Raw genomic sequence first — 14,243 nt, forward strand, 5'->3', positions numbered from 1 at the left:
CTTTTTGTGGTCTAAGTGGCTTAAAGTAATGCCTAAAAGCTAAGTCTAACCACAACATGCAATTTACGACCGTGTCCTTCTGCAACCTGCACTTCCTAAATCTGCTCTGAGTGGCTTAAAGTATCGCATAAAAGCTAAGTCTAACCACAACATGCAATTTACGACCGTGTCTCTCTGCAACCTGCCCTTCCTAAATCTGCTCTCACTTGATTTCTCCCGAATGTATTGTGACTTCTACTGTCTATTCAGCGAGTGGTGTACCCTCCTTTGCCAATTCAACAGCTTTTTAATTACTTTGTATCGCTTTATGACCGGAACCCAGTACAGATGTGTGGCCCAGCCTGAACGAAGTTTATCCAATGCTTCTATGCATTAAAGGACACTTCTTTAGTGCTATGCCCACACGGCCTGTACTCGAGTTGCCCCTAGATCCTCAGTCTTGTTGCAGTAGCTAACGCGATATTTTTTGCCTTTATGTTTACAGGCGGAATGTGTAGAATAGCAAGCAATGCTGCTGTAGTTATAATAATCATTGATAATCTGCTTACCCCCTCTAGCCTTTCGATATACGTACTTTTTTAACTGATTTCATTGCAGCATGACCAGCATCCACAATTATTTTCACAAGTTATGCAGACAGTGCTGCACTGAAAGAAAAAGACTGGTAAAATCAACAGAAATGCGGGTCAATTCAACCGAAATTTCTGTCAATTTTTATCCATCGCAACAAGATGTTGAATCAACTGCGCACAATTCGTAGATTCGTAATTGATCGTTTTAGTTGTCAAATGAACAAAAAAAAGATGTTGCGACAGCTTTGTACGAAAGTACATGTTTTATTAAAATTGTCTGCTAATTGAAACACCTTATTTCTAAAATTTTTATCTTGCTTTGTCCGGGGTGTGAACTCAGGGTCTTCGGTGTGGTAGGCGGAGCACGCTACCATCACACCACGGCGGCCGCCATATACATACGTAAATATGTGCATACATATAGTACACAGCATACATAAGTACAAAGTATTGAGCGCAGTGAGCGTAAAATTATCTTTGAAATTTGCTCATGTATTGACTGTTGATCGCTGTGGAAATGACCAGTGAGATCAGTTGTGTTAACAAAAAAATTAGTTAGATTGATTAGGAATCTGTAAATTTTACAGAATTTTGTTAGCTTAAGAGCGACAATTTCTCTTCTGTTGAAATGACTAAACTAATTTGTTCGCTTGACAAAGAACTCGCTCGAATTAACCATCAAGAACAACAGAACCGATTTGTTGATTTTACTAGCACCATTTCTTTCATTGTGGTTGCACGGTATAATATTTTAAATTGAAAACAACTGCGAGGAATGAAAAATATGACGAAAACCATTTTAATGCAGCTAACACGCAAGAAATTTTTAAAAGAAATTAAATTTGATGCTTTCATCAATTTATGGTTAAGTAAATTTTTATTTCGCGAATTTACTACGAATCAAATAAAAATGATATAAAATTTATGAAGCGAAAGAAACGCAACTTACGAATTCGTGACTCGGCGTAAAATATGCTTCCAATTTGCAAGGCCTTTTCGCTTTCCCATGAGCGGCTATTTCGGCCCATTACTCGTCTTCGCGCCTTTCTATTCTGTATACGTGCTACTATGCTGTCGTACACTGAGTCCTTCGCAGGGGAAATAATTGTATTTATTTTATGGCACATTTGATTTACAAAATTTATTGTTTCGTTTGTTTTCAACATCTCCTTTTACCTGAATTCTTAATATTTTTTTGAAACGGTTTTTTGCTTTTACTTTTGTCAGTTGTACAAACAAATATGCCCCATTATTTGGATCAGCGCTGTAAAAGCATTGAATTTCATCGAAGAAAGTAAGACAATAAAAAAAAAAATTTATGAAAAGTCCTTTAATAATTTCATTCTCTTCGACTGTCTCAAGTTGCTGTCAAATCCGGCATTAAAGAGTACGAAAGGACAGAATATGGAAATGAAAGGAAATCAAAGGATGATGGCTTAAAGTGAGCAGCATGCATACATACATATATTCATCTTTAACTCTATACATATTTAGACAAGCCCTATAAGATTTGCTTCAAACAGAGTTTATAACAAGTCATTTCAAAAGCATTGCCCGCTACCCCCTTCACTTTAAAGCTCTGAAAAAAAAATTTTCAAGCAAAATAATTTGTAGAAATGTAGATTGTGTTTAAGCGTGAAATGTACGAAAGTTAGATACTTGAAATTTTAGTGCGTATGTTCATTTGAACGAAGGAACGTGTATTAAGATAGGTCGCTCGACGAAATGCTTTTTAAAGAAAGAAAGAAAGAAAGAAAAACAAAATTCAAGCAATAAAATTGTGCACCACGTGAGGGCATAAAGCGCTCAGCCAGGCAAAATTCATGCTAGAAATACTAGAATACTACTGTAAAGCGCCATGAAGGAGCATTAACAGTACAAGCTTCGGATATCCTTGTGATCGTTACAGATGCTCACACTCCAGATGAACTTTGGTTGTTGCAGAAAGAAGAGAAAAGGATGCTGAGGGATAAAATTTTGCTAAAAATTGCCGGGTAGGGGACTACCATGTTCTACGCTGACTCCGAACGGCATCTGCAAGGCAGATAAGTTTTCAATGAGAAACTTTTCATGGAAGAAATACACTCGAAGTATATCCAAAATTACCACCAAGGGGGGGGGGGGGGTGAACCCGCTTAGAAAAAACGTTTTGCTATTTAAAAAAAACTTGTTTCTAAATTTTTGATGTTACTTTGCCGTGGAATTGAACCCAGGATCTTCGGTGTGGGAGGCGGAGCACGCTACCATCACACAACAGGGTCAAAATCTTAACCAAAAGAAAAATACATATACACCAGTGAGCTGCAATTATTCATCGTTTAAGGTTATTAGAGGACTAACCAAAAAATTAGTATTAGTAACGTATGCAAACAAAGAATATCAAGCGCTTATATCCACTAACACCAATTTACATAGTCATGCTTCGTAAAATGAATAACCGCTCATAACCCACGAAGCAGTTTAGTACTCACTTGTCTTATTGAGGAAAGTCAACTGTGTTATATGAAAACACTAATTGGAATTAGTAAGACTAACAGTGCAATAAAATGAATAAAGACATATCAGTCTTCTGACGCTAGAAACACAACGATGTACACGAAACTAAACTGAATACAGCGCCAAAGTAAAACCGATGATGTATATTATACACCAAATTTTACAAAACCACATATTTTTCTATAAAACAGCTTGGTAGTTAGTTATAGGGCTCGCCTAGTGGCGCCATTGTCCCAACCAACTTTTACGCATTAGGGATATCAGGCGATAGAGGAGAAAAGGAACTGAGTGAGCAGTAGAGAGTTTTGAAGTATCCGATTACTATGAAAATTGTTAAATTTTTTTGACTTACAGCAAAATGATAGGGCTGGATAGTGTTTGCTTAGTCATTTGATCATAAGAACAAATTTTTGAAATATCATGGTCCAAGCTTTATATAAACAATTTCTTAAAATTGATTTATTTTTGGGTTCTGCAAAATATTTAAATGTTTTTGATTTTAAGCTTACTCAAAAGTTACTTGAAAATCTGGTACAGGATTTTGTCGGAATTTAATTTAATGCCTCGTTACGTGCACCACCTAACGTCCCATTCTCCATCGCGGTTCTGAACTTTGTACCAAATTTAAGACCTTTTGATGCAGAGTGGGAATTCGAGTATGGCTTCATTTCCAGCGAGACTATTCCTAAATGATATATATGTATATAAGTTTTTCTTGAGATTCCTAAATCATAAGTTAAATTAAGCTCTTACCTAAGATTATCTCTCGCGTTGTTGCAATGATTTTTGTCTCCAGCCCAGCACAATCGGTAACCGATTTCTTATATTCTAAACCCCTTTCCCATAAAAAAAAACATAGGTTTATAAAGCTTTTTAAAATGACATTTCCATATAAATTTCCAATTATAAGAACTTTATAAACCTATTTTATTTTTTTAGGGTAACTCTAAGGTTAGCCTGTTATTTTTATTACATTATCGATCCGCACTAATACTATTGCAGAAAACCATACAATCGGAAATACGAAATTGTTTGTATGGCTGCTTGCTTGCCCATAAACAATGCATAAAATCCTCTGATCCTTCGGCTAAAGTCATAAAAAGCTTTACTATTAGATTGGGAATGTTCACAAAAGATGCCAAGATTGAGGGCTTCAAATAGCTAAACATAACACATTTCTACATACATATACATATTTATATGTACATACATATATATGTAAGCTGATGTTGTTAAGTTTATTCAGTAGCATATCTTTCTCACCTCTAATAAACATTGAAGCAATTTAATGTATTAGTAAAGAGTACTATTCTGCAGACATATTGTTGTTGTTTTATTAACGATAAAGACGCTCCCCTAAGGCTTTGTGGAGTGTATCGATGTTGATGGTAAGAAAGCACCATTAAGATACTAGCCTGACCATTTCGGAAACAATTAATATGACACCACTTAAACCTTCTAGGCCATCCCGCTCTCCCCACCCCCTACTTCCATGAGGAACTTGGGGTCGCCAGAGCCTCGCCTGCTAAATATTTGTAACAGTATTCCCCTCGCGTAGGTGAGGTCGACAATTGGGTTGAGGAAGCTTTGTAAGCGCTTATCAACCCCTTGAATTCTGCAGACAGAAATAGCAAAAACGCAGTAATGTTTATAAAATGAAATCGCAAAAAAATTGAATTTTTATTTGGGAAATAAAAATTTTTTGAGGCTAACATCAAATTTAGGACCTTTTTTATACATATCTCATAGTGAGTTTTATACGAGTACTTGTTCAGTGAACGAGTAAATTTTAATCGCAGAAATTTATTGACATAAAAATTTCTAAAAGGTAGTAAGTGAACTTAACTGCTTTTTGCCATGGATGGCAATATAAAATGCAAAAATTATGATTATCTTTAATTTTTGACTAAATTTTTATAATTTCCATAAATTGTAATCATATTTAGTGCCTTTATTTTGAATAAAACAAAATCTTCTTTTAATAATATTTAATTTCTCTTCTTAGTTAATAATTTATGGAATTTATACCAAAAAATTTAATTAAAATTTTTTGTTTTCCATATCATCGGTTTATATTCAACAGAGTTGTTCAACCCTTATACACTTATAGCACTTTTGATTTTGTTTTGCCCTGAAGAACAGGCACAGATATAAATTCACACTTTGCATATAAAATAAAACATTTCATCGGTTTGTTATCGGCTTGTTATTACCGGGTCGGCATTATCTAAATGGAATTTTATTGGCTTCCAGCTGATGGATTACAGATAAGTTATCGACTTTAAGTCAAACCGATGAACCATCGATTACAAAAACTAGTGTGACAACATCTCGAAGATAAACTGATAACTTTTCGATAAGAAATAAAACCTTTATTGAAAACTAGCCAATTACAAATCGATAGCTTTTGGAAAACATTTTATCGATAATAAATCGGTGGCACTCCGATAGCGAATTCGTTTTAACATTTAAATTAAGAATCCACATCGATAACTGTTTGATAAATAATCGATAATCGTTTAATAATAAATTGATAACTTTTCGAAATTAAGTGGGTGATGCGCCGATTACAAATTGGTAACACTCAGGTAAAAAATCAATCACTTTTCGATAACAATTCGATTTGAAATCGGTAGCTTTGTTGATAACAAAGCAAATACCTTTTCGAGAAATTATCGACATTTTGGATGATGTATCAATAACTCTTCGATTAATCGGCAGTAAAAAATTGATTACTTAGCGATAACCTCTATTGTCGATAGCGAATTTATAGCACTTGGAAAACAAATCGATAACCAATCTATACCTTGTCAATCACACGCCTGTAACAAACCGATAAATCTGGGATAGCAACCCTTAACACCTCGAAAAAAAATTTAACCCCCGTCCGGTTTCGGTTATATATTTTCTTTTAGCTTTGGTTTTGACTTCTAAACGAAAATATTTTTTCTATAATAAATCGATGACACGCCGATAGCAAAATGGTTATACATAACCTTTGGAAAAGAAATCGATAAAACGCCCATAGCAAACTGGTAACACTCGCATAAAAAATCGACCACTTTTCGATGACAATTCGATATGAATTCAATAGCTTTGTTGATAACATATCGATAACTTTTCGAGACATTGTCGATTGCTTATCGATTAAAACTCAATATTTCTTCGCTAACTCAGCAATAAAAATGTCGGTAGCGAATTTGTAACACCTATAACCAACCGATAACCATGGATAAGAAACTGTTTACTCTGTGATTACAAATTGATAACACGCCGCGGGGTTTCGATTCCGACTTCAGGCCTGACTTTTAATCTTTTCTTTCCTCCTTTCCTTTCCTTGCCTTGTCTTTATATGCTGTCTGATTTTGTTCACATTAACACTACCATATATGTACATCATTTCCACATTAAGTACACTACTCTGCGGCGCTACTTAGAAAGCCAATAATATTGTGAGCGGGAGTGGTACAGCGAATTCGATGATCCAACCAGCACTTCTTCCAGTATTGATAGCTAGAACCAGTACAGAAGTGATCATCTCGCATCGAAATTGGAGGCTGCCATATATAAATTGTACGTAGCGTTGAATTGTCACTCTTGGAGGCCCAGTTTCACACAGAAAGTCTTTTAGCTCATGTTGAAACAGATTGAATCCTCTTCAAACAATTTCACTCTTCAGTATGATGAAAAATTTAATAATTTCTGTTGTGGCGACAACACCCTTGCTCACTCATACATATAGGTAGACTGAGTTAACTTTTGTTGACGCGATGCTTTTTTGCTCAACGTCGAAAATATGTAGCCTCAACGAGAAAAATTGTCCGGGACTTAAACCCAGAAGCTTCGATTTGGTGGGCGAAGTACGCTACTATCGCATCACGGCGGCCGCTGATATTTTTCCAAAGCGATTTATGTAGCTATCACTTAAGAAATACTTAAAAATTTCATAAGATTGCTTGCTAACATATTTTGTGTCATATTCATATTGTAGTTTTTAATTACAAAAAATGTTAGAACAGTTAGCAACAAGTGGGAAAAATAATTTCACTTGCAAAGTGTGCCATCATCCTTAGCCAAAGCAAATGTCAAATTCTTCTTCTTATGCTTTGCTTGCAAACAAAATTGCAAGTTGGCTACTTTTTCATGTCAAATGGCGCCAGTGTGTCACTCAATATACAGTGCTCCATAAAAATACATATAATCTACTCATAATGCATAGGATTGATTTAAACGCATCTATATGGAAAACTTCGTATGTGACGGGGCTGTAAGTATTGTTGATTTGTTCTATGCATATAGGCCATCTTGCGGGTACCACTTACATGTGGGTGTACTTATATTGCACATCATTGTAAATCTAACGCAAGCAACTTCTGTTGTAAATTAAGCACATTAAAAAGCGGCCGCCGTGGTGTGATGGTAGCGTGCTCCGCCTATCACTCCGAAGAACCTGGGTTCACACCCCGGAAAAAGCAACATCAAAAGCTTTAGAAACAGGGTTTTTTCAATTAGAAGACAATTTTTCTAAGCGGGGTCGCCCCTCGGTAATGTTTGGCAAGCACTCCGAGTGTATTTCTGCCATGAAAAGCTCTCAGTGAAAACTCATCTGCCTTGCAGATGCCGTTCGGAGTCGGCATAAAACAAGTAGGCCCCATCCCGCCAATTTGTAGGAAAAAATAGGAGCACGACGCAAATTCGAAGAGAAGTTCGGCCTTAGATCTCTTCGGAGGTTATCGCGCCTTACATTTATTTTTTTTATACTCAGCTGAGCAGAGCTCACAGAGTATATTAACTTTGTTCGCATAACGGTAATCCGTAATGGCATAAACTAATCGAGATAGATATAGACTTCTATATATCAAAATGATCTGGGAGAAAAAAGAAATTCATTTAGCCATGTCCGTCCGTCCGTCCGTCTGTCCGTCTGTCTGTAAACACGATAACTTGAGTAAATTTTGAGGTACCTTGATGAAATTTGGTATGTAGGTTCCTGGGCGCTCATCTCAGATCACTATTTAAAATGAACGAAATCGGACTACAACCACGCCCACTTTTTCTATTTCGAAAATTTCGAAAAACCGAAAAAGTGCGATAGTTCATTACCAAAGACGGATAAAGCGATGAAACTTGGTAGATGGGTTGACCTTTTGACATAGAATAGAAAATTAGTACAATTTTGGACAATAGGCGTGGCACCGCCCACTTTTAAAAGAAGGTAATTTGAAAGTTTTGCAAGCTGTAATTTGGCAGTCGTTGAAGATATCATGATCAAATTTGGTAAGCACGTCACTCCTATTACTATATGTGTGGTAAATAAAAATTGGCGAAATCGGATAACGAGTAAAATTTTAATAAAAAATTTAATATCTTTACAGTATTAAAGTAAATTATGTCAACATTCGACTCCAGTAATGATATGGTGCAACCAAATACAAAGATATAAGACAATTTCAAAATGGGCGTGGCTCAACCCTTTTTCATTTAATTCGTCTAGAATACTTTTAATGCCATAACTCGAACAAAAATTTACCAATCCTTGTGAAATTTGGGTTCCTACCATGATACCACGATTCTATGACGATAACTGTTTTCTGTGAAAATGGGCGAAATCGGTTGAAGCCACGCCCAGTTTTTATACGCAGTCGACCGTCTGTCCTTCCGTTCGGCCGTTAACATGATAACTTGCGCAAAAAACGATATATCTTAACTAAACTCAGTTCACGTACTTATCTGAAGTCACTTTATCTTGGTATAAAATATGGCCGAAATTCGACTATGACCACGCCCACTTTTTCGAATTCGAAAATTACGAAAAATGAAAAAATGCCATAATTCTGTACCAAATATGAAAAATTTTGGTAATTGGATTGGGTTTTTGAGGCAAAATATAACTTTAGAAAAAACTTTGTAAAATGGGTGTCACACCTACCATATTAAGTAGAAGAAAATGAAAAAGTTTTGCCGGGCGAAATCAAAAGCCCTTGGAATCTTGGCACGAATAAATTAACGGTACCCGACAGAAGGCGTTCTGGGTCACCCTGGTCCACATTTTGGTCGATACCTCGAAAACGCCTTCACATATACAACTAAGGGCTACTCCCTTTTAAAACCCTCATTAATACTTTTAATTTGATACCCGTATCGTTCAAACACATTCTAGAGTCACCCCTGGTCCACTTTTATTCCGATATCTCGAAAATGCATCCACCTATAGAACTAAAGCCCACTACGTTTCAAATAATCATTAACACCTTTCATTTGATGCACATGTCATACAAACACATTCCAGGGTTACCCTAGGTTCATTTTGCTAAATGGTGATTTTCCTTTATCTTGTCTCCAAAGCTCTCAACTGAGTATGTAATGTTCGGTTACACCCAAACTTAGCTTTCCTTACTTGTTTTTTTTAAAGCTTAAGGCTGAGACAATTATTATTTGTTTTTAGAAATTACAAAATTAAATATTTACATATATACAAATAATTAAATTTTGCTCATATTTATTTTTTATTTTCCAGCGATCTCTCATGGACGTAAAATTTCCAACTGTTTTACCACCGAATCCCCAAATTAAGGTGAGTAAATTATTTTTAACATTCGCAGCCATAATAAAATACATTCCGTTTATTTTTACATTAAAAAATTCGAAGAAAACCAATTTTTAAAAATAAATTTAAAAAAATGTACATACTTTTATTGATTTTGTATTTGTTTTGGTATTATTAGAAAATTATATATATATAATGCGCTGTTTACCACATTCATACAAACACTCTCATTTAGGTTTTATTGGTTTTCCACAAGTCGGACAATATTTGTGAGGTGCTGACGGAGGCATGTAATCGTCAGCAGCTTGATGTGACGTTGGCGCGCACAAAAGAGAGCGCACTGGAGACATTGTCAAGTACAAGTGAAGAGTTTTATCATTTGATTATAATCGATGCACGCTCTACCAAACATTTGGATGCTGAATATATAGCCAGGTCAGTGGTTTAATAATGCTCGGTTTTTTATGTGTAGGAGAAATTCTGTGCAATTTTATTTTATGGTTAGAACCCAAGCAACATAATAATAAGCAATATTGGGCCCAATGGAAAACATCGCTAAATTGCACTTACTGTAACTTCTCAAAAACGAACACTGAGACTTTTTATGCGTGCTTAAATACGAGTTTAGGGTGGGTCATTTCAACTCAGTCAATGTTTTAATCGAATGCAAAGTAAATGTAGATAAAATGCATAGTCTAGTGAGTTTATGGACGATTTGACATGTCGTATGAGTAACATTCGACATGTTCAGTACAAAAAGATAACAAATTGATACCCATTAGACCAGTCGAAAGGTTGTCTCAGTTTGCGTAAACATATACAAGATTCAGTTAGGTTAGGTTAGATTAGATTAGTTTGAACTGGCTGTTCCGTGAGGATCTCATTTAGACTAAATAAGTACATAGTGTTACCAGAAGCTCAACGACTTAACTGAAAAACATATCAAAAACCAGGACTTGAGTATGTTATAAAATAACTCCGGCGAAAAAGCCCAAATAAGCATGCATTTGTACGAGACAGCAAAAAATCACCGGATTTTGTGCTAATAGTCAGGTGAAACTTCAGCGAAACTATTAATATTTAAAAAAAAAAAAAAACAAATTCCTCATTTAGGAGTATTTTTTATAATATTGTGACGGATATTAGCAACACTAAGGGATACTATCATCTCTAAGCCGATACTAAGCAGTGACTCGTTTGCACATCAACAAATCAATCATTATGCCTACCCATATGTCCATACAAGCGGCGGTGAGCAACGCACAAACACATGCATATATCTGAGATGCTCCCAAACGTAGGCTGTGGAAGTGTCACTCATATATACACGCGCATATGAGAAGCTATACACGTGCATCTGTAGTTATAATTTTATAGCAGTAACTAAGTAAATTCGGGAAACGCCTAGAAGTATGGAACGAGGAAATCGAAGAGTATAAAAGAGCGCTATCCGAGCAATTAGCAATCAATTTGATTTAAGCACGCTATCTGTTGAGCAGTAGAAGTGTTTTGTGAAGTACATACTTTAATAAAGGCCATTTTGCATTATTGAATAGCGGAGTTATTTATTCAGCAATTTAGCGATTCGAACGTAAGCAGAAGTTTGAAAATAAGAGGAATTGCACTAAATTCGTTACGTAATCTAAGTTTGTTAAAATAACAAAAAATTATCCGAAATTTATTTTTTTTATTAAATTGATTTTTATGGGACAAGTACGAAATTCAGATTTAAACTCCGAAAGAAAAGTTTACGCAGTCGTTATCTAAAGCAACGTTTATACATGGAAATTTACTACAGTTGCTTATATTACGGGAAATTCACAATTTTTCTGCTAATTAATATGAAGGAATAAGAATACTAGGGTTGGTAATTACATACTTGATATTTCTCCTTGTTTTTGTGTTTCTTCACTATTTTTTTTAACTTTCTTTTCTCAAGCTGATACTTATTTTCCTTGGAATATTGAGGTGTGATATATTTAATATATACTGGAATTGAGGAGGCGGGACTGGGGAAGAGCTCGCCCCCTTGTGGATCCGCCACTGTGCACATGTAGCTGAAACTGAAAATGTGCAAACCAATTTTAAATCCGTTTTCGAAACATTTCATATGCTCGAAAGTATTTTTTTCTCTTTTGCGTATGCAGTTTAGTACGATAATCAAGTTTAGTATAAACAAAGTACAAATTACTTGTATGAATTAATCGGGGGTTGTATGAATACATTTTTTTGAAGCAACTCTTAATTTTTAATTTATGTAGTAATTTCGGTAAAATTTTTTTTAGAGATTTACAAGATGTAATCGAAACAGCTGTCACCTTGTCCGTCCTGATATCACGTTGTTAAAATTATTCCCAAATCGTTACATACATTACAAATTATTGGTTTCTCAAAATTCGCGTTGATTTTTAACCATTTTGACCATATATGGACAAATCGGATTGGAATTTCGTAATGCTCACCCAAAATACATATACCTGGGTGTTTGGATCTAGTTCAATGTACAGGTCTTTTTTAATTTTTTTGTGCCGCCGTGGTGTGATGGTAGCGTGCTCCGCCTACCACACCGGAGATCCTGCGTTAACGCCCCGGGCAAAGCTACATCAAAAATTTTAGAAACAAGGTTTTTCAATTAGAAGAAAATTTTTCTAAGCGGGGTCACCCGTCGGCAGTGTTTGGCAAGCACTCCGACTGTATTTCTGCCATGAAAGGCTCTCAGTGAAAACTCATCTGCCGTACATATGCCGTTCGGAGTCGGCATAAAACAAGTAGGTCCGGTCCAGCCAATTTTTAGATAAAAATCAGAGAAGCACGACGTAAATTGGAAGAGAAGCTCGGCCTCTCCTCGGAGGTTATCGCGCCTTAAATTTTTTTTTATTTTTAGTTATTTTTAACCGTTATCTAATTGATTAATACTTTACTTTCTCTTTCTCACTTTTTCTTAGGTCAATACGTCATACAAATGGCCATCATTTCACGACAATAATTGCTGTGGTTAAAAAAAGGTACGTAAAGGTTTATCTTATGCAATTGTAATTTTTTTTTGCACCAATTCAACTTAAATTATGTTGAAAAACTTAATTAAAAAACACATTTTGCGGTCTGATATCCGCAGCGAGCACGAAAACAGCATTGGCAATTTTTCTGTTTTTTATTTTCGATAATTTTATTTAAAAAATCCTTTTTAAAATTTGTTACTTAAACTATGCAAACCAATTTTAAAATTAATGTTTGTTTGTTTTAATGGTATGTTCAATTTATACTTATTATTAAGAATTCATGAGCGTAACACCGGCTTATAATAATTGAATATTCAATTATTATATTTTTCTAAGAAAAACTGAAAAGAAAGAAAGAAACATTTAGTGGCATACAGATAAACTGAATTAAGCAAGGAGACAAATACAAGCAGGATAGCCTAGTGGTTAAGGCAACTGCAGTTTCACCGTGTGATTCGCGGTTCGAATATCGGGGAAACCTTTGATAACATTACAAAGTTGCCTGACGATGAATTCGTGGCGGTTTTCGAAATGGTACCATCGCAATATGCCAGTAAATGTTTCTTTCTTTCTTTTCAGTTTATCTTAGAAAAACATAATAATTGAATATTCAATTATTATAAGCCGGTGTTAAGCTCATGAATTCTTAATAATTTTAAAATTGTTTTTCGAAAAAATTTTAAAACTCATGAATGTTTTAGGAAATTCCGTATATTTTATTTGGAGCTTTCAAAATTTTTTTGAGTATGCAGTTTTGTAGCCCAATAAACTCTAGTCCTTAAATAAAATGAAATAGGTCTGTCAAACTTCGTGTTGATTTTTGAAAAATTTATTCCCAAAGGGTGCTTCACATTTTCTTCCATACGAATGGCGAATAGGAGATATTTAGAATTGCTGTGAGAATAAGGGGATACATATATTAGGTTTATAGTTCAGATCAGTTATTTATTGCTAGAACCTAAGAATATCGTAAAATGCTCAGCAAAGGACAGATTCATCGACGGAATGAAATGACTAAAATCAGGGCTCTACATTCCATAGCACAATTGTGCAGTCATTGCGTATGTGAAAAGGTATTACTTTCGAATATTTGGAGCTACATGGTTTAAGCGTACGTAAATAACAGCAACCTAGCAATACCAGGAGAGGCAAATGTGCCCAGTGCGCTGCTTGTGCTTGTGGTTTTCTTTAAGCACGGGGTAAAAGAGCAATCAACCTATTAACTTATTCGGTCAAAGGGATCCGAGTTGCAGCTGTCTGCGATCATGCTCAATGAAACCGTTGATGTTTATGATGATCTCAGACATTTCCAGAGAACCCACATGTGAGCCTAGAATCGTTATTGGCTCTTTGCTAAGCAGTAAATATTAAATTTCATAGCCCTGATGAAACGTACAAGCTTCCTATGACCATCATCCCTCATCGCTTCAAAATGCGTTTGGAAGATACTTTAGTGAATTATCAATTTGAATATACGGTCTACCTTGTATAGCCCTTGCAATCCTCTCCTCCAGCACATTTGCAGGAGCAAAGGGATTTGTACAAGTGGCTTTTAGTATACATATGTGTCTATGGAGTCCCTTTTGGATTTCCAGGCATAACAAGTTTTCTTTTTTTTATAAAAAAATG

General features: G+C 35.3%; 1 protein-coding gene across 2 annotated transcripts in view; it reads left to right on the forward strand.

The window, feature by feature from the left end:
- Positions 1–14,243, forward strand: part of Pde8 (phosphodiesterase 8) — an 84,142-nt gene that overhangs the window by 18,373 nt on the left and 51,526 nt on the right. For both annotated transcript variants that reach the window (XM_067776305.1, XM_067776304.1), the window contains exons 3-5: positions 9,586–9,642; positions 9,851–10,050; positions 12,561–12,620. In XM_067776305.1, coding sequence (XP_067632406.1) covers positions 9,586–9,642; positions 9,851–10,050; positions 12,561–12,620 — 317 coding nt within the window. The remainder of the gene's footprint in view (positions 1–9,585; positions 9,643–9,850; positions 10,051–12,560; positions 12,621–14,243) is intronic.

The sequence above is a fragment of the Eurosta solidaginis genome, chromosome 3 (assembly GCF_040869045.1).
Source record: "Eurosta solidaginis isolate ZX-2024a chromosome 3, ASM4086904v1, whole genome shotgun sequence".
Taxonomy (NCBI): domain Eukaryota; kingdom Metazoa; phylum Arthropoda; class Insecta; order Diptera; family Tephritidae; genus Eurosta; species Eurosta solidaginis.